Source organism: Chlorocebus sabaeus, chromosome 24 (genome assembly GCF_047675955.1).
Source record: "Chlorocebus sabaeus isolate Y175 chromosome 24, mChlSab1.0.hap1, whole genome shotgun sequence".
Taxonomy (NCBI): domain Eukaryota; kingdom Metazoa; phylum Chordata; class Mammalia; order Primates; family Cercopithecidae; genus Chlorocebus; species Chlorocebus sabaeus.
Window position 1 is genome coordinate 81,926,352 of NC_132927.1, and position 25,056 is coordinate 81,951,407.

Here is a 25,056-nt window from a genome sequence, read left to right on the forward strand (position 1 = left end):
ATGGTTACCCAGAACATTTTAACTTTTCTGTAATCAAATTTGTCTTTTTTTTTTTTTTTCCCCACTTGGTTTTCACCTTAACATTTTGTGAAGATGAGCTCCTCTCTCCCAGTCCTCCTCCTCCCACTTTTCTTTTTTTTTTTTTTGAGACGGAGTCTCGCTCTGTCGCCCAGGCTGGAGTGCAGTGGCCGGATCTCAGCTCACTGCAAGCTCTGCCTCCCAGGTTCATGCCATTCTCCTGCCTCAGCCTCCCGAGTAGCTGGGACTATAGGCGCCCGCCACCTCGCCCGGCTAGTTTTTTTTTTTTGTATTTTTAGTAGAGACGGCGTTTCACCATGTTAGCCAGGATGGTCTCGATCTCCTGACCTCGTGATCCGCCCGTCTCGGCCTCCCAAAGTGCTGGGATTACAGGCTTGAGCCACCGCGCCTGGCCATTCCTCCCACTTTTCTTCTGTCACTTCTTCCTGTAACACTCAGGTCTTCCTTTCGTCCACTGTCCACCTCCGCAGGTGGTCTCATGTTGAATCCAGTTTTTCTCCACACGGCGAGCCACTTCCTAAGACCCTCTCCTGGGAGCTCTGCTCTCCTCACAGTCCACGCTGTCACTGTCATCCACTTTGGCTCCCGTCCGTGCAGGGGTCTTGCCCTGACCTCCCTTTTGGTCCAGCATCAATACCACCTTCGTTATTACCCTGTGTGTCATCAGGGTTCAAGCAGAGGAGCTGAGCTGGTGGGACTGTGACACACAGGAGGGGCGGGGTGCGTGTGAGGCTGGCATGGGGGAGGCTGTGATTGGCAGGGTTTGCCTTTGGCCATCTTGCTGACGCACACCCAGCAACCCCGGTGACAGTGGGCGTCCTCATTCTCCGTCTCAGAGGGCAGGCGTCTAAAGTTTGTCCACGAAGTATGACGCTTGCTGGGTGCTTTGGCTACATAACTTTTTTTTTTTTTGAGATAGGGTCTCCTGTTGCCTAGGCTGAAGTGCAGTGGCCCAATCACAGCTCACTGCAGCCTCTGCCTCCCAGGCTCAAAGGATCTTCCCAACTCGGCCTCCTGAGTAGCCGGGACTACAGGTGTGCACCACCTCACCCAGCTAATTTTTGTATTTTTTCTAGAGACCAGGGGTCTCACCATGTTGCCAGGCTGGTCCCGAACTCCTGGGCTCAACTGGTCCTCTGGCCTCGGCGTCCCAAAGTGCTGGGATTGTAGGCATGAGCCGCCACGCCCAGCCAGTGCGTTTTGACTCTTTTTTTTTTTTTCTCCATGTGGAAAGGGTCCCAGTACCACCTGTGGAAAAGACCTGCTCTCCCGCCACCCTGTGTGCCGCGTGGTACAGCCCTGGTGTCCATCTCCGTCTTGGGTGTTCCTTCTGTCCTTTTGGGAAGTCCACACAGTGTTCGTGGCCCCAGCCGCCACTCAAGCTCCACGTGTGGCAGGGAGGGTGTGTTGTCCACTCTCGCCTGTGTCGGGAGCCCTGGAACTCTCCTCGACGCTTCATATTTCATAGACATCGTAGAATCCGTTTGTCCAATGTTAGGCAAAGAACTGTTGGGATTGTACTTGGGATGACATGGAATCCATAGATCCGTTGGAGAACTGATGTCGTTAGAATGTTAATGCTGGCTCTTCTGCCTTACAAACACACTTCTCCGTGGGTTAGGTGTTCATTAGTATTTTATAGTTTCCTGGGTATAGGTATTATACTTCTTTTGTTAGATTTGTTTCTCAGTATTTGGTCTTTTTGAAATATTGTAAGATATTGCCAGGCACGGTGCCTCACACCTGTAATCCCAGCACTTTGGGAGGCCGAGGCGGGTGGATCATCTGAGGTCAGGAGATCGAGAACATCCTGGCTAACACGGTGAAACCTCTTCTCTACTAAAAATACAAAAAAAACTAGCCGGGCGAGGTGGCGGGCACCTGTAGTCCCAGCTACTCGGGAGGCTGAGGCAGGAGAATGGCATGAACCTGGGAGGTGGAGCTTGCAGTGAGCTGAGACCCGGCCACTGCACTCCAGCCTGCAGGACAGAGCAAGACTCCATCTCAAAAAAAAAAAAAAAGATATTGTAAGATATGTATAACATACACCCCCCCCACACACACACCTATTTCATATTTACATTTCATTTTCTAACTCTGTTGAAAATTGTAGAAACCCAAAACTGATTTCTGCATTTTGACCTGGTCTAAACAATCTTGCTAAACTCACTTATTAATACCAAAAAATTTTATCTCTAGATTTCTTTTTTGATGAGGCAGGGTCTCACTCCATCGCCCAGGCTGAAGTACAGTAGTATGATCTCGGCTCAGTGCAACTTCCGCCTCTGCTTCCCAGGTTCAAGTGATTCTCATGCCTCAGCCTCCTGAGAAGCTGGGATTATAGGCGCCCACCACCATGCCCAGCAAAGTTTTGTAAATTTTGTATTTTTTTTGTAGAGACAGGGTTTTACCATGATGTCCCTAGGCTGGTCTCAAACTCTCAACCTCAAGTGATCCGCCCACCTCGGCCTCCCAAAGAGCCGCTGTGCCCAGCCTAGATCTTAAAAGACTTTTCTAAGTGCATAATTATATCACTTGCAAAAACTAATTGTACTTTAGGCTGGGCACAGTGGCTCACGCCTGTAATCCCAGCACTTTGGGAAGCCAAGGTGGGAGAATCGCTGGAGGCCAGGAGTTTGAGACCAGCCCAGACAACGCTGCTAGACACCATATCTACAAAAAATTAAAAAATTAGCAGGGTGTGGTGGTGTGCATCTGTATTCCCAGCTACTCTGGAGGCTGAGGCAGGAGGATTGTCAGAGCCTGTAAGGTTGAGACTAATGAGCCAATATCATGCCACTGCACTCCAGCTTGCACAGAGCAAGACCCTCTCTTTAAAAACAAACAAAAAAGACCAGTTGCGATGGCTCACACCTGTAGTCCCAGCACTTTGGGAGGCTGAGGCAGGTGGATCACCTGAGGTCAGGAGTTTGAGACCAGCATGGCCAACATGGTGAAACGCCATCTCTACTAAAAATAAAAAAAAATAAAAAATAAATAAAAAAAAATAAAATTAGCTGGGTGTGGTGATGGGTGCCTGTAATCTCACCTACTAGGGAGGCTGAGGCAGGAGAATCACTGGAACCTGGAAGGCAGAGGTTGCACCGAGCCGAGATTGTGCTGCTGTACTCCAGTCTGGGCAACAGAGAGAGACTCTGTCTCAAAAAACCAAACCAAACCAAAACAAAACAGACAAACAAACTAATGATAGTTTCATTTTAAACATCTCCAATTCTTTTTCTTTTCTTTTCTTTCTTTCTCTCTCTCCCTCCCTCCCTCCCTCCCTGCCTCTCACTCTCTCTCTTTCTTTCTTTCCTTCTTTCTTTCTTTTCTTTCTTTTCTTTCTTTCTTTCTCTTTCTTGACAGAGTCTTGCTCTGTTGCCCAGGCTGGAGTGCAGTGGCGTGATATTGGCTCACTGCACGCTCCGCCTCCCAGGTTCAAACCATTCTCCTGCCTCAGCCTGCTTAGTACCTGGGATTTCAGGCACACTCCACTACACCGGGCTAATTTTTTGTATTTTTACTAGAGACGGGATTTCACCGTGTTAGCCAGGATGGTCTCGATCTCCTGACCTCGTGATCCGCCTGCCTCGGCCTCCCGAAGTGCTGGGATTACAAGCATGAGCCACCACACCCAGCTTAAAATCTCCAATTTTTATTTCTTTTTCTTGCTTCCTGAAAGAAGCACCCTGTTTTGCTGGTGTTTCTAGCAGGGGCTGAGCAGCTGAGGCAGCTGCAGTGTCTCTGTCCGCTTCTGGCTGGAAAAGAGCATTTCTAGTTCTGCACTACGAAGACTGCTGTTAGTGAAGTAGATTCCTGTAGACGCACTTAATTAGATTAAAGAGAGCTCCCTTCCATTCTTCGTCTACTGAGAGCTGTTTAGGAAGTCATGAACAGCTATTGAATCTACTAAATTGCCTTTTTTTGCACCTATTGATATGATCATATTTTTTCTTTAATCTGTTAATGTGAAGACTTACATTTATTGATTTTAGAAAACCTTTTATTAAAAAATCATTTCAAATAAAAAATTACAGTAGTGACTGGGCGTCGTGGCTTACGCCTGTAATCTTAGCACTTTGAGAGGCCGAGGCAGGTGGATCACTTGAGGTCAGGAGTTTCAGACCAACCTGACCAACATGGTGAAACCCTGCCTCTATTAAAAATACAAAAATTAGCCAGACATGGTGGTGGGTGCCTGTAATCCCAGCTACTCGGGAGCTGGAGGCTGAGGCAGGAGAATCACTTCAACCTGGGAGGCGAAGGTTGCAGTGAGCCGAGATTGCACCACTGCATTCTGGTCTGGGTGACAGAGCAAGACTCTGTCACAAAAACAAACAAAGAAAAAGAAAAAGAAAAAAAAAAAACCAACAAAGATACTACAGTGGTACAATAGCTCCTATATGTCTTCACACAGATTCTCCAATTGTTAACATTTCACCTTACCATTCTCTACAGACACACACACGATGGACATATGTACAATACATAGGAAATCTCTCTTCATTTCTGTTTGCGTACGTCTGCTCCTTTTGCACCATTTGAGAATTAAGTTGCAGACATGATGCCCCCACTACCCTCGACAGCTCAGAGAACATTCCCGAAGGAAAAGGACTCCCTTCTGCGGAACCACAGTGCGACCTGCAAAATCGGGAAATGACGACTGATCCAGTGTCCCTGTCTCATCTGCAGATCCGCAGACCCCACTCAGCTCCCTGTCCCTGTCCCAGTGCAGCCCTTCGTGGGTCTGTGACCCCAACGGCTCACGTGTGCTTGTGATTGCGACTGGCCTTGGTGTCCTTCCAGCAGGAACAGCCCCCGTCTCCCCTCGGCGCTCACAAGCACTCTGTGGAGTGCCCTGGATGGGTCCCGCAGGATCACTGTGTGCTGCGCGGGCGCCCGAGGGAGCGGAGCTGTGTCGGCTTCAGGGCATCCACTCAGGAGGGTGCGGGTCTCCGGGCCCTGCTGACGGTGCCACCCACCTCTCTCCCTTGGTCAGAGTGGCAACCGATGGCTCCTCCACCATGAGGTCAATGCAAAGTATGTTGCTAACTAAGGCATAATTCCTGAATATTGTGTGAGGGTGATGATGCCCCAATGCGATGTCAGTGTCCTGGTCCAATTCCCACGCTTGCCCTCCGCGGGGCGCCCCGAGACTCTCACCCGACTGGGTGTCCTGGTCCTGATCCCACGCTCGCCCTCTGAGGGGCGCCCTGAGACTCCCACCCGACTGGGTGTCCTGGTCCTGATCTCATGCTCACTCTCTGAGGGGCGCCCCGAGACTCCCGCCCAACTAAGTGAGGACTGTGATGTGGCCGAAGGACGGAGTCCACTTCTCTTCTGGACGCCTCAGCGAGCTGCTGCAGCTACAGCTTCCCTCCCTCTGCTCATTTGTATCAGCTTGGACTCGCGGGTGCGTGGTTTACTCAGAGGGTTGCGATGCATTATTCTCATTATTTATGTGATGCTCACACGGTCCCTGAGGCAGCCAGTGCAGCCTTACAGCTGGCTCTGGTGACCTTGTAGTGTGTCCTGCCATTCTATCTTCTTCAATTTTCAAAGTAGTCCCAGCTACTTGAGAGGCTGAGGTGGGAGGATCGCTTAAGCCCAGGTGGTTGAGGCTGCAGTTGAGCTGAGACTGTGTCACTGCACTCCAGCCTGTGCAACAAAGTGAGACCCTGTCTCAAAAAAAAAAAAAAAAAAAAAAAGAGAGAGACATGGACAGAAGGGAGAGTCATGGACTCACCAAGATAGAGCAACAGAGAAGGTGGTGTGAAGTCAAGTGTAGGACAGGTTCTCCCCTGGAGCATTTGGAGGGAGTAGGGCCTTGCCAACACCTTGATTTTGGACTTCTGGCCTCCTCCAGAGTGGTGACATAATAGACTTCTACTTTTGTTTTTGATGGAGTCTTACTCTGTCGCCAGGCTGGAGTGCAGTAGTGTGATCACTGCAACCTCCACCTCCTGGGTTCAAGTGATTCTCCTGCCTCAGCCTCCCACATAGCTGGGACTACAGGCATGCACCACCATGCCCAGCTAATTTTTTGTATTTTTAGTAGAAACGGGCTTTCACCGTGTTAGCCAGGATGATCTTGATCTCCTGACCTTGAGATCCACCCGCCTCAGCCTTCCAAAGTGTTGGGATTACAGACGTGAGCCACCACGACTGGCCTGATTTCTGCTGTTTTAAGCCACCGAGTTTGTGGCAATTTGTTCTGGCAGCCACAGGAAACTAATCTACCACCTTCCCCGCAACACTAGGAATGCTGGTCGGGAGCTGGGCCCGGCAAAAGGCCAGCACAGGGTGTGATTTTCCAGTGTTGTACCAGCCTTGCCTCTTGGTTTAAACCCAGATACACACCGATGAGATGACCCTTTCGCAGGTTGCTGGATTCTATGTGTTGATGCTTTTGTCTGGGATTTTGCCTCTACGTTCATGAGTGAAATTGGCCTATAATTTCCATTTCTTGTTATGTTGGTGTCTGGTTTTGGTGTCAAAGTGAAGATGACTTCAAAAGATGAGTTGGGTATTGCTCTTTTATTTTTTTCATTTGTAAAAGAACTTTTCTTGGGGCTGGGCGTCATGGCTCATGCCTGTAATCCTAGCACTTTGGGAGGCTGAGGCAGGTGGATCACTTGAGGTCAGGAGTTCGAAACCAGCCTGGCCAACATGGTGAAACCCTATCTCTACTAAACATACAAAAAAATTAGCCAAGCATGATGATGCATGCCTGTAGTACCAGCTACTCGGGAGGCTGAAGCAGGAGAATTGCTTGAACCCGGGAGATCGAGGTTGCCATGAGCCGAGATGGCGCCACTGCACTCCAGCCTGGGTGACAGAGAGAGACTCTGTCTCAAGCAAACAAACAAACAAATCTTTTTTTGGGGGTAAAATTTGATCATTTTTTTCCTTAAGTGTCTGCAACAATTCGTTACTGATGCCCTCTGGCTTGGAGTTTCTCTGTAGGAAAGCTGTTATGAATGGATTCAACTTCTTTTATTATTCCAAGATGATTCCAGTTTTTTATTTCTTTTTAATAAGTTTTATTTTTATTTTATTTTTATTTTTTTGGAGATGGAGTCTCACTCTGTTGCTCAGGCCGGAGTGCAGTGGCATGATATTGACTCACTGCAACCTCTGCCTCCCAGGTTCAAGCGATTCTTCTGCTCAGCCTCCCAAGTAGCTGGGACTACAGGCACCTACAACCACGTCCAGCTAATTTTTGTATTTTTAGTAGAGATGGGGTTTCACCATATTGGCCAGATTGATCTTGAACTCTTGACCTCATGATCTGCCCGCCTTGGCCTCCCGAGGTGTTGAGATTACCGGTGTGAGCCACCACGCCTGGTCTCTTTTTTATTTGTTTAGAGACAGGGTCTTGCTCTGTCTCCCAGGCTGGAATGCAATGGTGCAATCATGGCTCACTGTAGGCTCGACTTTCAGGCTCAGGCGATCCTCCCACCTCAGCCTCCTGAGTAGCTGGGACCACAGGTGTGCACCATCATGCCTGGCTAATTTTTTCATAGACATTTTTGTGTAGAGACAAGGTCTCACTTTGTTTTCAAGGCTGGTCTCTAACTCCTGGGCACAAGTGATCCTCCTGCCTTGGCCTCCCAAAATGCTGGGATTATGGGTGTGAGCCACCACGCCTGGCAAGGTGAATTTTTTTTTTTTTTTTGAGATGGAGTCTTGCTCTATTGCCCAGGCTGGAGTGCAGTGGCTCTATCTTGGCTCACTGCAAGCTCCGCCTCCCGGGTTCACACCATTCTCCTGCCTCAGCCTCCTGAGTAGCTGAGACTACAGGTGCCCGCCACCATGCCTGGCTAATTGTTTGTATTTTTAGTAGAGATGGGGTTTCACTGTGTTAGCCAGGATGGTCTTGATCTCCTGACCTCATGATCCATCTGCCTCGGCCTCCCAAAATGCTGGGATTACAGGCGTGAGCCACTGCACCTGGCCTTCCTTCCCTCCCTCCCTCCCTCCCTCCCTCCCTCCCTCCCTTCCTTCCTTCCTTCCTTCCTTCCTTCCTTCCTTCCTTCCTTCCTTCCTTCCTTCCTTCCCTCCTTCCTTCCTTCCTTCCTTGCTTTCGAGTGTCTCACTGTGTTGCCCAGGCTAGAGTGCAGTGGCACAACCTTGGCTCACTGCAACTTCCACCTCCTGGGTTCCAGCAATTTTTGTGCCTCAGCCTCACGAGTATCTGGGATTACAGGTGTGCACCACCACATCTGGCTAATTTTTTTTTTTTTTTTTTTTTTTTTGTATTTTTAGTAGAGACACGGTTTCACCGTGTTGGCCAGGTTGGTCTCAAACTCATGACCTCAAGTGATCCCCCTGCCTCAGCCTCCCAAAGTGCTGGGATTACAAGCGTGAGCCACCGTGCCTGGCCTATTCTCTTATTTTCAATCTTTCTGTATATGTATTGTAAATGTAAATTGCAGAAACAGAATAAATTTGTCTTATGATGGACTCTTCTAGTTGATTTGTAATCACTAACATATTTGGGTTTAAATCTCCCATCTTACTAGGAACCTCCACATAACCCATAATCTCACACAACTATCAACTCCTAGCCGTCTAATAGGTGTGCACAGGAACTTTATCATTGTTTAAATCTGCATTTTCCTAACATGGAACTCCTCATGTGCTGATTTGCATCCATGTATCCTCTTTGGTGAAATGTCTGTTCAAGTCCTTTGCCCATTTTTAGATTATTGTATTTACTGCAGATTGATTTATTTTTTATTTTTTATTTTTAGAGACAGGGTCTTGCTCTGTCTCCCACAGTGGAATGCAGTGGCATCAACATAGTTCACTGCAGCCTTGAACTCCTGGCCTCAAGTGATCCTCCTGACTCAGCCTTCCAAAGCACTGAGATTACAGGCATGAGCCACTGTGACTGGCCTTACTGCCGATGTTGAGTTAGAAAAATATGTAGGGGGGGCATGGTGGCTCACGCCTATAATCCCAGCACTTTGGGAGGCTGAGGCGGGCAGATCACGAGGTCAGGAGTTTGAGACCAGCCTGGCCAACATGGTGAAACCCCATCTCTACTAAAGATACAAAAAATTAGCCAGGTCTGGTGGCACGCACCTGTAATCCCAGCTACTCGTGAGGCTGAGGCAGGAGAATTGCTTGAACCTGGGAGGCGGAGGTTGCTGTGAGCCAAGATCATGCCATTGCACTCCAGCCTGGGTAACAGGGTGAGACTCCGTCTCAAAAAAAAAAAAAAAAAAGTATTCTGAGGTAAAACAATAACAGGTGCTGGTGAAGTTGTGGAGAAAAAGGAATGCTTATACACTGTTGGTGGGAGTGTCAATTAGTTCAACCATTGTGGAAGACAGTGTGGTGATTCCTCAAAGACCTAAAAACAGAACTACCATTCTACCCAGAAATCCCGTTACTAGATATATACCCAAAGGAATATAAATTGTTCTATTGTAAAGGCACATGCAGCACTATTCACAATAGCAAAGTCATAGAATCAACCTGAATGCCCATCAGTGATGGACTGGATAAAAAATGTGGTACATATACACTATGGAATACTATGCAGTCATAAAAAAGAAAGAGAATGAGATCATGTCCTTTGCAGGAACATGGTTGGAGCTGAAGGCCATTATCCTTAGCAAGCTAATGCAGGAACAGAAACCCAAATTCATGCTCTCACTTATGAAGTGGGAGCTAAATGATGAGAACACGTGGACACATAGAGGGGAACAGCTGACACTGGCCTATCAGAGGGTAGAGAATGGGAAGAGGGAGAGGATCAGGCAAAATAACTAATGAGTACAAAGGCTTAGTACCTGGGTGATGAAATAATCTGTACAACAGACCTCCATGACACAAGCTAACCTATATAACAACCCTGCACAAGCATCCCTGGACATAAAATACAAGTTAAATATGTAAATATGTATATTAGATATTAATATACCTTATATATTATATATATGTGTGTCTATATATTCTGCAACCAAGTCCTTTTTTTGATATATGATTTACAAGTTGATATGCTTTGGCGGTGTCCCCACCCAAATCTCATCTTGAATTGTAGTTCCCATAATCCTCACGTGCTGTGGCAAGAATCCAGTGGGAGGTAATTGAATCATGGAGGTGGTTACCCCCATGCTACTCTTCTCTTGATAGTGAGTGAGTTCTCATGAGATCTGATGGTTTTATAAGAGTCTTTTCCCCCTTTGCTCAGCACTTCTTTCTCCTGCTGCCATGTGAAGAAGGACGTGTTTCTTCCCCTTCTGCCATGATTCTAAGTCTCCTCAGGCGTCCCCAGGCATGTGGAACTGTGAGTCAATTAAACCTTTTTCCTTTATAAGTTACCCAGTCTTGGGTATTTCTTTTTCTTTCTTTCTTTTTTGAGATGGAGTTTTGCTCTTGTTGCCCAGGCTGGAGTGCAATGGTGCGATCTCGGCTCACTGCAACCTCCGCCTCCCTGGTTCAAGCGATTCTTCTGCCTCAGCCTCCTGAGTAGCTGGGATTACAGATGCTTGCTACCACGCCCAGCTAATTTTTTTTATTTTTAATAAAGACAGGGTCTCGACATGTTGACCAGGCTAGTCTTGAACTCCTGACCTCGGGTGATCCACCACCTCTACCTCCCAAAGTGCTGGGGATTATAGGTGTGAGCCACTGTACCCGGCCTCAGTCTTGGGTATTTCTTCATAGCAGCATGAGAATGGACTAATACACAAATACTTTCTCCCAGTATATAATTTGTCTTTTCATTCTCTTAATAGTGACTTTTACATAGAAAAAAAGGTTTAAATTTTGATGAAATCCAATTTATCAATTTATCTTTTGTGGATTGAACTTTTGTTGTTGTATCTAAGAATATTTTTAGCCTTGGCCCAGGTTGTGAAAAATTTTTCTATTTTTTTTCTTCTAAAGGTTTTGTAGCTTTATACTTGACATTTAGACCTGTGATCATTTTGAGTTAATTTTTGCATAAGGAATGAGGGTCTAGGTTGAGGATACTTTTTTTTTTTTTCCCCACACCCATGTCCAATTTGGTGAAAAGACTATCTTTCCAATGTCGAATCACTTTTGCAGTTTAGTTAAAAATTAATTACTACTTTCAAAAACCCAGGAATAGAAGGGAACTTCCTTAATCTGATGAAAGAGATCTGCTAAGCCTCACAGCTAACATTCTACTTAATGGTAAAAAGTAGGATGCTCTCCCCCTGGTATCAAAAACAAGACAAGCATATCTACTGTCACCACTTTTATTCAACATTGTACTGGAGGCTCTAGCCAAGGCAATTTGGCAAGATAAAGAAATAAAAGACATCCAGATCAGAAAGGAAGAAGTAAAACTTTCTGTCTGGGGATGACATAACATTATATATAGAAAATCCTGGCCGGGCGCGGTGGCTCACGCCTGTAATCCCAGCACTTTGAGAGGCCGAGGTGGGCGGATCACGAGGTCAGGAAATTGAGACCATCCTGGCTAACGTGGTGAAACCCCGTCTCTACAAAAAATACGAAAAAATTAGCTGGGCGAGGTGGCGGGCGCCTGTAGTCTTAGTTACTTGGGAGGCTGAGGCAGGAGAATGGTGTGAACCTGGGAAGTGGAGCTTGCAGTGAGCTGAGATCACACCACTGTACTCCAGCCCGGGTGACAGAGCGAGACTCCGTCTCAAAAAAACAAACAAACAAAAAACCAAGAAAATCCTCAAAAATGAACTAAAAATACTAGTACTAATAAAGACATTCAGCAAGGTTGCAGAATCCTGTGATTCATGTGCAAAAAATCCACTGTATTTCTTTTTTCTTCTTTTTTTCCCCCAGACATGTGGCACTGTAAGTCCAATGAAACCTTTTTTTGTTCCCAGTTTGGGGTATGTCTTTATCAGCAGCATGAAAATGAGATAATACATTGCCCCTCCCTAGTTCTTGTTTTCTTACACGTTGTTACATTTCTTCCCTGCTATATAAACCCCTGGTTTTAGTGAGTCAGGAGATGGATTTGAGACTGAGCTACCGTCTCCTCCGCTCAGCACCTGATTAAAGCCTTCTTCCTTGGCCATACTTGGCATCTCAGTGATTGGCTTTCTTTGCAGCAAGCAGCAGGCCCTGGAATGAAACGCTGGTGTTTCAGTAACATTGCCAGCAGCGCTCAGCTTGCAGCTGCTTCCCTCCAACCTCTGTCTCTGTCCTGACACAGCCTTCTTTCCTCTGTGTGTGTCTGTCTTCAAAACCCTCCCTCCTTATAAGGACACACACACTGGATGTAGGGCCACTCTAATCCAATGTGGTCTCAACTTAACTAGATTATACCTACAAAGATCCTATTTCCAAATAAGGTCACGTTTGCAGGTACCGGGGTAGGACTGAAACATATCTTTTTGGGAGCCATGATTTAGCCCACAACAGATCCCTTCCTTAAAACAGACATAAAATTTAACTCAAAATGCGTCATAGACCTAAATGTAAAACCTAAAACTATAAAACTTCTAGAAGAAAACAGAGGAGAAAATCTTTGTGACCTTGGATTATGCAAAAGCTTTTTAGGACACAGAAAAGCACGAGCAACAAAATAAAAGATAGATAAATTGGGTTTAATTAAAATTAGAAGTTTCTGGCCGGGTGCAGTGGCTCACGCCTGTAATCCCAGCACTTTGGGAGGCTGAGGCGGGCAGATCTGGAGGTCAGGAGTTCGAGACCAGACTGGTCAACGTGGTGAAACCCGGTCTCTACTAAAAATAGAAAAATTAGCCGAGTGTGGTGGCGTGCACCCACACTCCCAGCTATTCGGGAGACTGAGGTAGAAGAATTGCTTGAATCTGGGAGGTGGAGGTTGCAGTGAGCTGAGATCACACCACTGCAGTCCAGCCTGGGTGACAAAGCAAGACTCTGTCTTAACAAAAGAAAAAAAAAGAAAAATTTCTGTGCTTTGAGACTCCATAAAAAACGTTGGCTTGGTAAGGATCACGCCTGTAATACCAGCACTGGTCAAGGTGGGAGGATCACTTCAGCCCATGAGTTCAAGGCCAGCCTGGGAAATGAGAGTTGCAAGACCCTGTCTCTACAAAAAATTAAAAAATTAGCCAGCCACGGTGGTACGCACCTGTAGTTCCAGCTACTCAGGAGGTTGATGGAGGAGGGTCACTTAAGCCTGGGAGATCAAGGCCGTGGTGAGCCGTCATCGTGCCACTGCACTCCAGCCTGGGTTGCAGAGAGAGACCCTGTCTCAAAAAAAACATTGAGGCCAGGCGTGGTGGCTCACGCCTGTAATCCCAGCACTTTGGGGGGCTTAGGCACGTGGATCGCCTGAGGTCAGGAGTTTGAGACCAGCCTGGCCAACATGGTAAAACTCCGTCTCTACTAAAAATACAAAAATTAGCTGGGTGTGGTGGCACATGACTGTAATTCCAGCTACTCAGGAGGCTGAGGCAGGAGAATCGCTTGAATACAGGAGGTGGAGGTTCAGTGAGCTAAGATCTCACCACTGCACTCCAGCCTGGGTGATGGAGCAAGACTCTGTCTCAAAAGAAAAAAAAAAAAAGAAAAAGAAAAAAAATGGCCAGGCACAGTGGCTCATGCCTGTAATCCCAGCACTTCGGGAGGCTGAGGCAGGCAGATTGCTTGAGCTCAGGTGTTCGAGACCAGCCTGGGCAACATGGTGAAACCCTGTCTACTAAAAACACAAAAAATTAGCTGGGTGTGGTGGTGTGCGCCTGTAATCCCAGTTACTTGGGAGGCTGAGGCACGAGAATTGCCTGAACCTTGGAGGCAGAGGTTGTAGTGAGCTGAGATCATGCCACAGCACTCCAGCCCGGGTGACAGAGCAAGACTCTGTCTCAAAAAAAAAAAAAAAAAAAAAAAAAGAGAAAAAAAAAGGGCAGGCACAGTGGCTCTTGCCTATAATCCTAGCACTTTGGGAGGTTGAGGCAGGCAGATTGCTTGAGTTCAGGTGTTCGAGACCAGCCTGGGCAACACGGTGAAACCCCATCTCTACTAACAATACAAAAAATTAACTGGGTGTGGTGGTGTGCGCCTGTATTACCAGCTACTTGGGAGACTGAGGCATGAGAATTGCTTGAACCTTGGAGGCAGACGTTGTAGTGAGCTGAGATCGTGCCACAGCACTCCAGCCTGGGTGACACAGCATGACTCTGTCTCAAAAAAAAAAAAAAAAAAGTTGAAAAGACAATTCAGAAAATGGGAGAAAGTATTTGCAAATTACATATCTGATAAGAGAATTGTATCCAGAATATGTAAGGAACTCTTAGAGTGGAACAGTAAAAGGATAAATAACCCAACAGAAAAACGTGCAAAGGATTTGAACAGACATTTCTCCAAAGGAGATATGTAAATGGCCAATAAACACATGATCCAATGCCTAGTGTCATTAGCCATCAGGGAAATGCAAATCAGAGCCACAGTGAGGTAACATTTCACAACATTTATGCTGCAATGGCTATGATTAAAAATGTTGATAATAACAAGTGTTGGCAAGGGTGTGAATAAATTGGAATCCTCACATATTGCTGTTAAAAATGCAAAATGATCTGAAAAACAGTTGGCGCCTCCCCAAAATGTTAAACGTGGAGTTACCGTATGACCCGACCATTACACTCCTCGATGGATACCTAAGAGAAATAAACACAGGTCCACAGAAAATTTTGTACTCAAGTGTTCATAGCCATATCCATAATAGCCAAAAGATGGAAACAAAGCCAAAAGATGTCCATCAACTGATAAAGAGATAATAAAATAATGGAATATTATTTGGCAATAAAAAGGAAGGAAGTAGTGATGCATGCTACGACATGAATGTGCCTGAAACACATTTTGCTTAGCAAAATAAGCCAGTCACAAATGACTACATATGGGATGGTCCCGTTTGTATGAAACGTCCAGAAAAGGCAAATCTGTAGAGACAGAAAGTAGATGAGTGGTTGCCAGGGGCTGGGAAAATTGGGGAGAAATTGGGGGTGAAAGGAGGGTGAATGCTACTGGGTCTGGGGATGATGAAAATCTTTCAAAATTGATTATGACGTGTAAATATACCAAAAATCATTGAATTGTTTCCCTCCCTCCCTCCCTCCCTCCCTCTTTCTTTTCCTTCCTTTCTTTCTTTGTTTCTTCCTTCCTTCCTTTCTCTCTCTCTCTCTCTCTCTCTCTTTCTTCTTCCTTTCTTCCTTTCTTTCTCTTCTGATGGAGTCTTGCTCTGTCACCCAGGCTGGAGTGCAGTGGCGCAATCTCGGCTCACTGTAACCTCCGCCTCCTGGGTTCAAGCAATTCTCCTCCTGCCTCAGCCTCCCGAGTAGCTGGGATTACAGGTGTGTGCCACCACGCCCAGCTAATTTTTGTATTTTAGTATTGATGGGGTTTCACCATGTTGGCCAGGCTGGTCTCGAACTCCTGACCTCAAGTCATCTGCCCTCCTTGGCCTCCCAAAGTGCTGGGATCACAGGTGTGAGTCACTGCACCCAGACTGTATACTTTTGCCTTTCGAGACAGAGTCTCACCCTGTTGCCCACCTTGGCCTCCCAAAATGCTTGTATTAGAGGCATGAGCCACAGCACCTGGCCTGGTTTTTTTTTTTTTTTGAGATGGAGTCTTGCTCTGTTGCCCAGGCTAGAGTGCAGGGACGTGATCTCGGCTCACTGCATGCTCTGCCTCCTGGGTTCATGCCATTCTCCTGCTTCAGCCTCCCGAGTAAGTGGGACTACAGGCACTGGCCACCATGCCCAGCAAATTTTTTATATTTTTATTAGTGACAGGGTTTCACCATGTTAGCCTGGATGGTCTTGATCTCCTGACCTCGTGATCCGCCTGCCTCGGCCTCCCGAAGTGCTGGGATTACAGGCGTGAGCTACCGCGCCTGGCCTTTTTTAAAAATTAAAAATAACAGATACGGAATCTTTCCATGTTGCCTAGGCTGGTCTTGAACTCCTGGACTCCCAAATTGTTGAGATTACAGGGGTGAGCCACCATGCCTGGCCTGTTGCTTTTGTTGTTGCTTTTTTGTAGATTCCCTTTATGAGATTAGGCACGTTCACTTTCTAGTTTGCTGAGAGTGTTTATCAGGGATGAGTGTTGAATTCCATCAAATACTTTCTTTGAATTGATTGAGATATCACATGGTTTTCTTCTTGAGACTAATATGGTGGATCACATCGATTTATTTTCACATGTTGAACCAGCCTTGCCTTTCTGGGATAGCCTCCATTTGGTTGTGGTATTTGTGTGTGTGTTTTTAAATGCTGCTTGATTCTATTTGCTGATAATTAGTTGAGGTTTTTGTGTCATCTTGGTGTTGGCGGCTGTTGATTGTCTTTTCTTTTGCAGGTTGGATTTCCTGGTTCTTCACATGCAGAGCAATTTTAGATTGTCTCCTGCACATTTAGACATTATGTTATGAGACTGCTCTTATTTAAATCCCATTGAGAATGTTGGTATTTTGTTTTATCATGCAATCAGCCTAGTTGGTTTCAGGCCACAAGTTCAAATAGGCTCCTATGGGTCCTGCCTTCCATGTTGGTTTTGTTTTCAAAACCTTTGCAGAGGGACTCAGATCTGTAGTTTGTGTGCATGGCCCAGTGGCCAGTGTGGGACATGGACAGTGGCCTGTCCTTGTGTTCAGTTCTCAGTCTTTGGGATGTGAATGAGAGTCAGACTCGTACATCATGCACGGCTTGCACAACTTCTTGGGGTTGCTTTTTTTTTTTTTTTTTTTTTTTTGAGATGGCGTCTCACTCTGTTTCCCAGGCTGGAGTGCAGCGGCAAGATCTCGGCTCGCTATAACCTCCGTCTCCTGGACTCAAGTAATTCTCCTGCTTCAGCCTCCCGAGTAGCTGGGATTACAGGCGTGTGCCACCACGCCCAGCTAATTTTTATATTTTTACGAGAGATGGGGGCTTCACCATGTTGGCCAGTTTGGTCTTGAACTGCTGACCTCAGGTAATCCACCCGCCTCAGCCTCCCAAAGTGCTGGAATTACAGGTGTGAGCCACCACACCTGACTAATTTTTATATTTTTAGTAGAGATGGGGGCTTCACCATGTTGGCCAGGCTGGTCTTGAACTGCTGACCTCAGGTAATCCACCCACCTCAGCCTCCCAAAGTGCTGGAATTACAGGTGTGAGCCACCGCGCCCGGCCCATGGGATTGCTTTCTACTGCTTCTCCCTGCCCAGCATCTCTCCTGCCCACCACGAGACCACATCTCCTGGGGCTGGAAAGGAAGGCTCTTCTGCCTCAGTGTTTTAGGTGCTTGTAAACCCCATGCCTTGGTCATGCTTTGGTGGGATACCTAGGGGCTGGGGCATCAGAGAATGGAGAAGAGTAAAACAACAACCACTACCAAAAACACTCGTCCTCCCAAACCCTAACATCCCCCGGGACATTCTCCCGCACCCTGGGAGCATTAGGCGACCTTTTTCTTTCCTGCCCCTTGTGCCAGGACTAGAGAACTTCTGGAGCTCTCTGTCCACTTCCGGCTTTCAGGCCATGTTGAGTCCAGGCCTGGGGATACGGGAAGAGAATCTGGAAGTTCACTACCAGTTGGGTGGTGCCTCAAATTTTGGCCTTTCCCCCAAATCTGGTGTCCCTTTACCTCTCTGACCCTCAGTCTCCTCCTATGTCAGAGGGAAGCCAGAGCAGTTCTGGGAAGGAGAGCAGGCATGCAGAAGGGGCCCTCGGGTTCTCCTCTGGCTCACACGGGAGGGACAGGATGTGGGTGGAGGGGCTCAGTGTCACCTCAGTGACAAAATGAAGCCCAAGTCCCCAAACCCTAGCTTGCCTCCTGGACTGGCTGGAGAAGAAGGTGGGGGTCGCTCATCATTCTTTTCCTCTGCCCTGAGAAGAAACATGGGAAGGCTGAATTTCTGCGTGAGGGCCCCGCTGGCCAGGCCAGCCCTGCGCCTAAGTCCCTGCCAGCTCCCGGGCCGGTGGGCACCTGTCCGGCTGAGTGGGGTCGCTCTAGGGGGCGGCAGCGGAGTTTCAGGGCGCGGCGGGGGGCACTGGGCGGAACCCGGCAATTCTGGTCGGTGGGAGAGGAGGGTGGAGACCGGACTCCGGGCCTGGGGGTGCACGAGGGCGCCCCGCTCCCCGGAGCCACCAGTCCTGCGCGCCGCCTCTCAGTGCTGTCGCCATGACAACTGGCGCCGAGGAGGGGGCGGGGCGCCGGGACCCCCGCGTTCCCAGGCCCCCAGGTCCCGCGGGGCTAGCGGGCAGAGGGGCGCGGGGCGGGGCCTCTGGGTCGGGGGCGGTGCCGCGCGGGCGGGGGAGGGGCGCGGCGGGAGGAGCCGGCGAGGCCCCGGCAGTGGTGGCAGAGGCTGGGCGGGCGGGCCCGGGAGCCGCGCAGCATCTGCGGGCGGCGGGGTAGGCGCGGGCGCGGGCGCGGGCGCGGGCGGGACTGGCTGAGCGCGCGGCTGCTTCCGCGGAGGGGGCAGCGGGCCTGGGCGACCCTGCACCTCCGGGCCGTGGGGACTGTGGGGTGGGGCGGGGGCCAATGCGGCAGGGGTGAGGCCTGGGGCCGGCGGGGTGAAGGGGACCCGGCCCTGCGTGGGGAAGCCTCGGGGGGACAAGCAGAGACGCAGCCTGCTGGGAGCGGCCCAAGCTCTGCACCGGCCCGCGGCAGGAGCGCAGCAGTCCCCTCCCGCCCCTCCTCCCGGGGGCTCCGAGGGCTGGTTCTGGGGCGGGGATCCTTGCGGGGCGCGGGCAGTGAAGAGCCTGGAGGCCCCAGAGTCTGTGCCAGGTCTGAGCCGCGGGGCGTGGGGGGAGGAGGGGCCTCGGCCGGGGCCCAGGAGACCCAGGACAGGTGGGCCTGGGGCCAGGTCCCTAGGGAGGGGTGGCCGGGCCAGGCTCTGGCTTCCCGGGGTAGGGGCTCTGCTAGGGGCTGGAGTCGGTCCCTTCGCCAGCGCAGAGCCCCTCGGCCCTCGGCCCGCATCTGCCAAGTGGCTGAGGATCGAGCGACAGCGTAGTGGGGCGGAGGGGCTGGAGGCACGGCCGGGAAGGGTGAGCGGCGCCGCGGCTCCTCAGCTATTTGGCCCCGCCACGCGCGGAGAGGGGGGAAATTCTCAGGCTGCGGCTGCAGCTAAGGGAGGCCCAGGTGGGCCTGGAATGGTCCCCGAGAGGGCTTCCTGGGTCAGACGTGTCGATCCAGTGGAAGTAAAAACCGGGTGAGTGTCCCGGTGGGACCCGGAGTGCGGGGAACCTTGGAGGCAGGGGCATGTGCTGAGGACCCCCAGGGCACCCTCTGCGCGACCTGTCAGTGCTCCCAGGGGTGGGGGTGTCCTGTGTGTGACTGTGGGGATCCTGGGAGGCGGCTGCTGTGTGGGGGCAGGGGTGGGAGTGCAGAGTTCAATGCTTTCCCGGATCAGTGGGGGCTGCGGTGTCACCAGGGCAGTCCGAGCGCCCGACTGTCACGGGGACATTAAATTTTATGCCTTTGTCTAGACAGGGCAGTAAACGGAGCCCCAGGCCTGGGGCTGTGGAGGGGGTGAGGGACTGGCTGGGACTGAGCCTGCCAGTGACTTTGGGGTGGGTGCGGGTGTGCGGGCCTCCATCGTCACCCAGGTGTGCGCAGGCCCAGGTGTGGGGACTCCGACAGCACGGCAATGACGACCAGTGCCAGGTGTGTGACAGAGGTGCAGGGGCCTGTGGAAGCCCGACGGGCCTTGGTGGACGGGCTTCTCGAGATTCGAGGGCAGCCACAGGCAGCGCCCTGGCGCACAGGAGCAGAGTAGGGTGGCTGTGCCGGGGCAGATGGTGGGGGACAACACCTCGCCAAGGCAATGCGGAGCCATGGGGAGCAGGACAGGCAGTGGCCACGCGCCCAGGATGGTGGACAGGAGGGGAGACCGAGCCTGCCAGTGCAGGGAGGAGGGGCGTGGGGGCTGCCAGGCAGGGGCGGGGAGGCTCGGAGAGGCTTGTGGGACAGATGCATCGGGACCTGGGTGACTCTCGGTCCGGGATCAGAAAGCCTGGGAGGGCCGGGGCCTCCTTGGGCACTCCAAGAGCGAAGGGGCAGGCCCGCCTCCCTGCCCAGCGCCGCGTGAGGGAGAGGGTACGCCCGGAACTCCGCGGAAACGGCCTGGGGCCAGCAGCGCGGGCGTGGGGTCCGGGCCGCCGGAGCCAGGAGGGACGGCGGCGCGGGCTTAGCAGTGACAAAACCCCCCGGGCTCCGGGAACGCGCGCGGCGGGCAGAAAACGCGTCCGTTCCGTTTCCTTCCTGGCGGCGGGAACGAGGCCCGGGTGCTCTGGCGCGGCAGCAGCGCCCCCTGGAGGCCTCGCTGCGGTTCGCGGCCGCCGGTTCGCGCATGGGCGCAGGCGTATGCGATGCCTCGGGGCCCCGGCTCGGAGACCGCGCTGGGTGGGAAGCACGCGGGGCTGGGGGATGTTGGCGGAGACCGCCCCAGCCCGCCCTCTGATCTTGTCTCCTCCGGTCTCCCCAGGTTCCGAGCTCGCCAGGCCGCGTCGCGCCATGCCCGCCGGCTGAGCGCTGCAGGGCCTTGTCCCGCCAGGCGTGGGGGCCGCGCGCGCCCAGGCCGGGGCCCGGCGGCCGACCATGGTGCTGCCGCCCCCGGACCGGCGCCACGTGTGCCTGACCACGCTGGTGATCATGGGCAGCATGGCGGTCATGGACGCGTACCTGGTGGAGCAGAACCAGGGCCCGCGCAAGATCGGCGTGTGCATCATCGTGCTGGTGGGCGACGTGTGCTTCCTGCTGGTGCTGCGCTACGTGGCCGTGTGGGTGGGCGCCGAGGTGCGCACGGCCAAGCGCGGCTACGCCATGATCCTGTGGTTCCTCTACATCTTCGTGCTGGAGATAAAGCTCTACTTCATCTTCCAGAACTACAAGGCGGCGCGGCGCGGCGCGGGTGACCCTGTGGCGCGCAAGGCGCTGACGCTGCTGCTGTCAGTGTGTGTGCCCGGCCTGTTCCTGCTGCTTGTGGCGCTGGACCGCATGGAGTACGTGCGCACCTTCCGCAAGCGCGAGGACCTGCGCGGCCGCCTGTTTTGGGTGGCGCTGGACCTGCTGGACCTGCTGGACATGCAGGCCAGCCTGTGGGAGCCGCCGCGCTCCGGGCTGCCGCTGTGGGCTGAGGGCCTCACCTTCTTCTACTGCTACATGCTGCTGCTGGTGCTGCCGTGCGTGGCGCTCAGCGAGGTCAGCATGCAGGGCGAGCACATCGCGCCGCAGAAGATGATGCTCTACCCGGTGCTCAGCCTCGCCACCGTCAACGTGGTGGCCGTGCTGGCGCGCGCTGCCAACATGGCGCTGTTCCGAGACAGCCGCGTCTCGGCCATCTTCGTCGGCAAAAACGTGGTGGCGCTTGCCACCAAGGCCTGCACCTTCCTGGAGTACCGTCGCCAGGTGCGCGACTTCCCGCCGCCTGCGCTAGCGCTGGAGCTGCAGCCACCACCCCCGCAGCGCAACTCGGTGCCGCCGCCGCTGCACGGACCACCCGGGCGCCCCCACGGGTCCTCGCCCACGCGTGACCCCCTGGACACGTGACAGGGCCCACGCGGCCCCCGGGACGCCCCTCGGGCGCAGAGACACCGGGCTGGCTCGGGGCGCGGTTTGCATGGGATGGGGTGGGGGCGGGCTCCCCTAGGGGCAGGTGCCTCGAGTGCCAGTGCCTGGGGTCCCGCGGCCGCTTCTTCATCTCAGGAATCCCTCGGACTGCGGATCCTCAGCCCCAGCTCCACCAGCCCGCCCCAGCGCGTGGGTCCGTTTGGGAGGCCTGGGCCGGAGCAGAGGCGGTCCAGCCCCTGCCTGCTGGACCGCCCGGGTTGGAAGGGAGGGCAGTGTGGGCGGAGATCTGCTCCCTCGGTGGGGGCCTCTGGCTCAGATTTTGGGGCCAAGGAGGCCTCTGTCATTTTAAAGACTCGTGTTTACAGTTTTGTATCCAAGGCCGCACTGCTTTGCCTGTTCCTGTGTCCCTGTCTTTACCAGCCAGGCTGGGAGGCCGGGAGCCAGGAGGGGTGTGTGGAGCGCAGGGGAGATGGTGGTGTCCAAGTGCCGGATGCTGGTGGGGCTGGGCCTCTCCACTTCCCCCGGGGATCTCAGGAGCTCCTGGGGGCCACTGCCGCTCTGTCCCAGGGACAGCTCCTCCACTCCAGCTTCGGTGTTCCCACTTCTCTTCCTGGGATACTTTGACCCCTATCTTCCCCCAGCCCCGTGGGTGTCCTGGACCCTGCTCCCCTCAACCTCAGGCATGACAGTGTCCCCCACATACCTGGTTCCCTCCTCCTGCCCTGTGGAACCCACCTTCCCCGTGGGCTCCTCCAGCCTAGGATAGCCAGATGGAATCAGGTGTTCCCAAGTTGATGGGGCAGCCCCAGGTCACAGCCCCAGGAGCAGCATGGAGCCTTGCCCCAACTTACCATCCTGGCCTTGCCCCAGCACAGGAGCTGGCAGCCCCGGCCCAGGCAGCACCCGGCCTGAAGCCCATCTGCAAGTGGTCTCTCACCTGCCTTCCACCTGGGCCCCTGCACCTGCGATGTGGCCCTCGGTATCCATCTGGCCCGGGAAGGTCCATAGCATCTGGGGAGGGCCCCTTTATGAGGCCCCTAAAAGGACTGTTTGAAGATGCCCGCTCCATGAGCGGGTGATGGTCACATACATCTCACGTGTCACAGTTCACGCTTGAACCTCCACTTCCCGCATTTCCATGGCCCAAAGGCGGCAAGGTTTCGCCATCTGGGGCTAAAACCATCGATGGGAGTGGAGCAGGCTGCACAAGCAGGGTCCTCCCCAACCGGGGTCCTCCCCAAGCGGGGTCCTCCCCAAGCGCCCTTCCGGACAACTGCAGCAGTTAAGGGCATGGCTGGTGGCCACCTCAGCTGCATCCCAACTCCACACAGTCCTCATCCCCCAGCTCCAGGCCACCTGGGGTCTGGCCTTGGAAAGTCGCCTGCCTTCTAGGCAACTGGCCTTGGGACCACTGTCGTCAGGGTCACGGTCACGGGGATTACCTCCCTGCCCAGGTCAGACTGGCCGGCGCTCTGCCCACCTCTAAACCCGAGCCTTGGCCCCGCCTCCGACCATGTCCCCAGCATCCCCTCCCAGCGCCATGTGTGGGCACGGGGAACTGGCCTGGGTAGGAGGTCTGAGTCATCCCGCTCTGGGCTGTGCCAGGACCACTAACGATCGTGTTGGGAAGTGGAAGCTCGGCGGGGTTAGGGGGGCCGGGGGGCCAGGGAGGGGTGGTGGTGAGCAGCCGTGGAAAGACCCCAGGCCTGGCATGGAGAGAGAAGAGGGGCCGCGGGACTTGTGGCGGGCCAGTGGAAGGACCTGGGCCTTCTTGTGAGGGTTGGTCTGCAGTGGGGGGCAGTGGGTGAGGGGCGAGCTTCATCCTGGAGGTGGAGCCTGTTTCCACCCTGGGCTGAAGCTAGTGCCAGCCCCATCCTGCCTTAAGGGTCTCCTGGGTGAAGACGAGCCCACAACCCTCTTGGCTCTGGCACCTGCAGCAAATCCCATGGGAATAGATGGGCAGCGTGGCTATAGGTGAATGGGGCTGAGGGGCTCTGGGCTCCTGACATCCTGTTCTAACCCTTCCTGAAAGCCGTGGTCTCTTCCCTGCTGGCTGCAGTCAGGGAGGCGGTGGGCCCAGCTTGGCCTGTGAAAGCCCACATCCCCTAGTCAGAGGTGGGATGGCTGCTGCTGGTTTAGCTGCTCCCCTAGTTTAGCTACTCTCAGGGCAGTGAAGCCTCTGGGGCTCGAAGACACCCCAGGCAACCTTGCCCTGCACACACCTCACTCCTCCTGGCCTTTTCAGGAGTGGTTCCTGGTCTCCATGCTCCTTGGCACAGGCCAGTGCCCTCTACCTCTGCCACCACATCTCCGGCAGTGGAGGTCCAAGTCCTGGCTGTCTCCCCCTCACCAATGGGGCCAGGGACCCTGGCTCTACCCGCTCCGACTTGGTTCAATGGCCCATCGCCCCTGCAACTGACTCTGAGGACACTGGAGCAGACATCAAGCCCCACCCTGCCCAGTGGCACCCGGTTTCCACGATGAGGCTCAGCTGTGGCTCCGACTGCAGCAGGGCTGGGAAGCCGGGGGCCTTTGTCAGGCTCATGGCCTGAGGTTTTTGGCCTCTGGGATCTCCCCTGGAAACAGGATGGGGACCTGGTCGCACTCCAGCCTGCCCTTCCCGAGTTTTCTGAGGTGTCCTGCGATGGCCAGATTCAATGGAGACCCCAGCTGGCTCCCTTGTCCCCTCACTGATTCCTGGTCAGTACGTGAGTCCTGATGTGTGTCCACTACCCACTGGCCCTGTGCTGGGGCCCGGTGCCCAACCCACACAGAGACGCCTGGGGACAGCCACACTTTGGGGAGTTAGGGCCTGGGAGGAGCAGGGAGGCCTCCTCAGGTGGGCTTGGGAGCTGGCCCCGGGGAGGCCCGCAGGTGCAGCAGCCTGGAGGCAGAGAGCTGGGTGTGTCAGCGCCTGAGAGGACCATGGTGGGCAGCTTACCAGCAAAGGGAGCTGAAAGGGCCCCAGGGAGAAGTAGGCAGCTCAGAGGGAAGAGGTGGGCTGGGATGCTGAGCAGGGAGAAGTGGGCAGCTCGGAGGGAAGAGGTGGGCTGGGATGCTGAGCAGAGTGTGGACGGAGATGCAGCTGGGTGCACCCGTGTGGTTCGGCTGGGAAGGGAGGTGTGCATGTGGGGGAGAGAAACTGGGCAGTGGAGGTCCTGTCCCAAGAAAGAGGCTGTCTGCAGGCGATCTGCTCCCTCTCGTGGCCTAGTCCACCTCTACACCAGCAGTTACCTCCCTGCCCTGCAACCCCTGCCTCCCAGTACAGCCAGATGCTGTCCCTCGTCCTCCCTGCAGCCCTCTGAGGGCAGGAGAGTCGATCAAGGGGCAGAGAAGACAAACCCTGTCTCTGATACACAGTGGCCTATGTTGCCGCCCTGGAGTGGGGTGTGCTATTCTCCTAGCATGAGCAGTTGTGGCAAGAGACACCCCACTTCCAGATGACAGGGCTCTGCCTTGTCTGAGATGCTCGCCATAAATCCCCGTGTGTGTCCCTCGCCCTGACACATTTGA

The 25,056-nt window shown here is 52.9% G+C and overlaps 1 protein-coding gene across 2 annotated transcripts; it reads left to right on the forward strand.

Annotated features, from left to right (window-relative positions):
* Nucleotides 1-18,314: 18,314 nt before the first annotated feature.
* On the forward strand, nucleotides 18,315-22,011 carry TMEM121 (transmembrane protein 121). Of its 2 annotated transcripts, none has more exons than XM_007988061.3 (2): nucleotides 18,315-18,383; nucleotides 20,459-22,011. In XM_007988061.3, the coding sequence occupies exon 2, from the start codon at nucleotides 20,572-20,574 to the stop codon at nucleotides 21,520-21,522; it is 951 nt and encodes a 316-aa protein (XP_007986252.1). In that variant the 5' UTR covers nucleotides 18,315-18,383; nucleotides 20,459-20,571; the 3' UTR covers nucleotides 21,523-22,011. The 2 variants fall into 2 exon arrangements, with proteins under 2 accessions (XP_007986252.1, XP_007986251.1); XM_007988060.3 differs by lacking the exon at nucleotides 18,315-18,383 and adding an exon at nucleotides 18,545-19,183.
* Nucleotides 22,012-25,056: the final 3,045 nt, after the last annotated feature.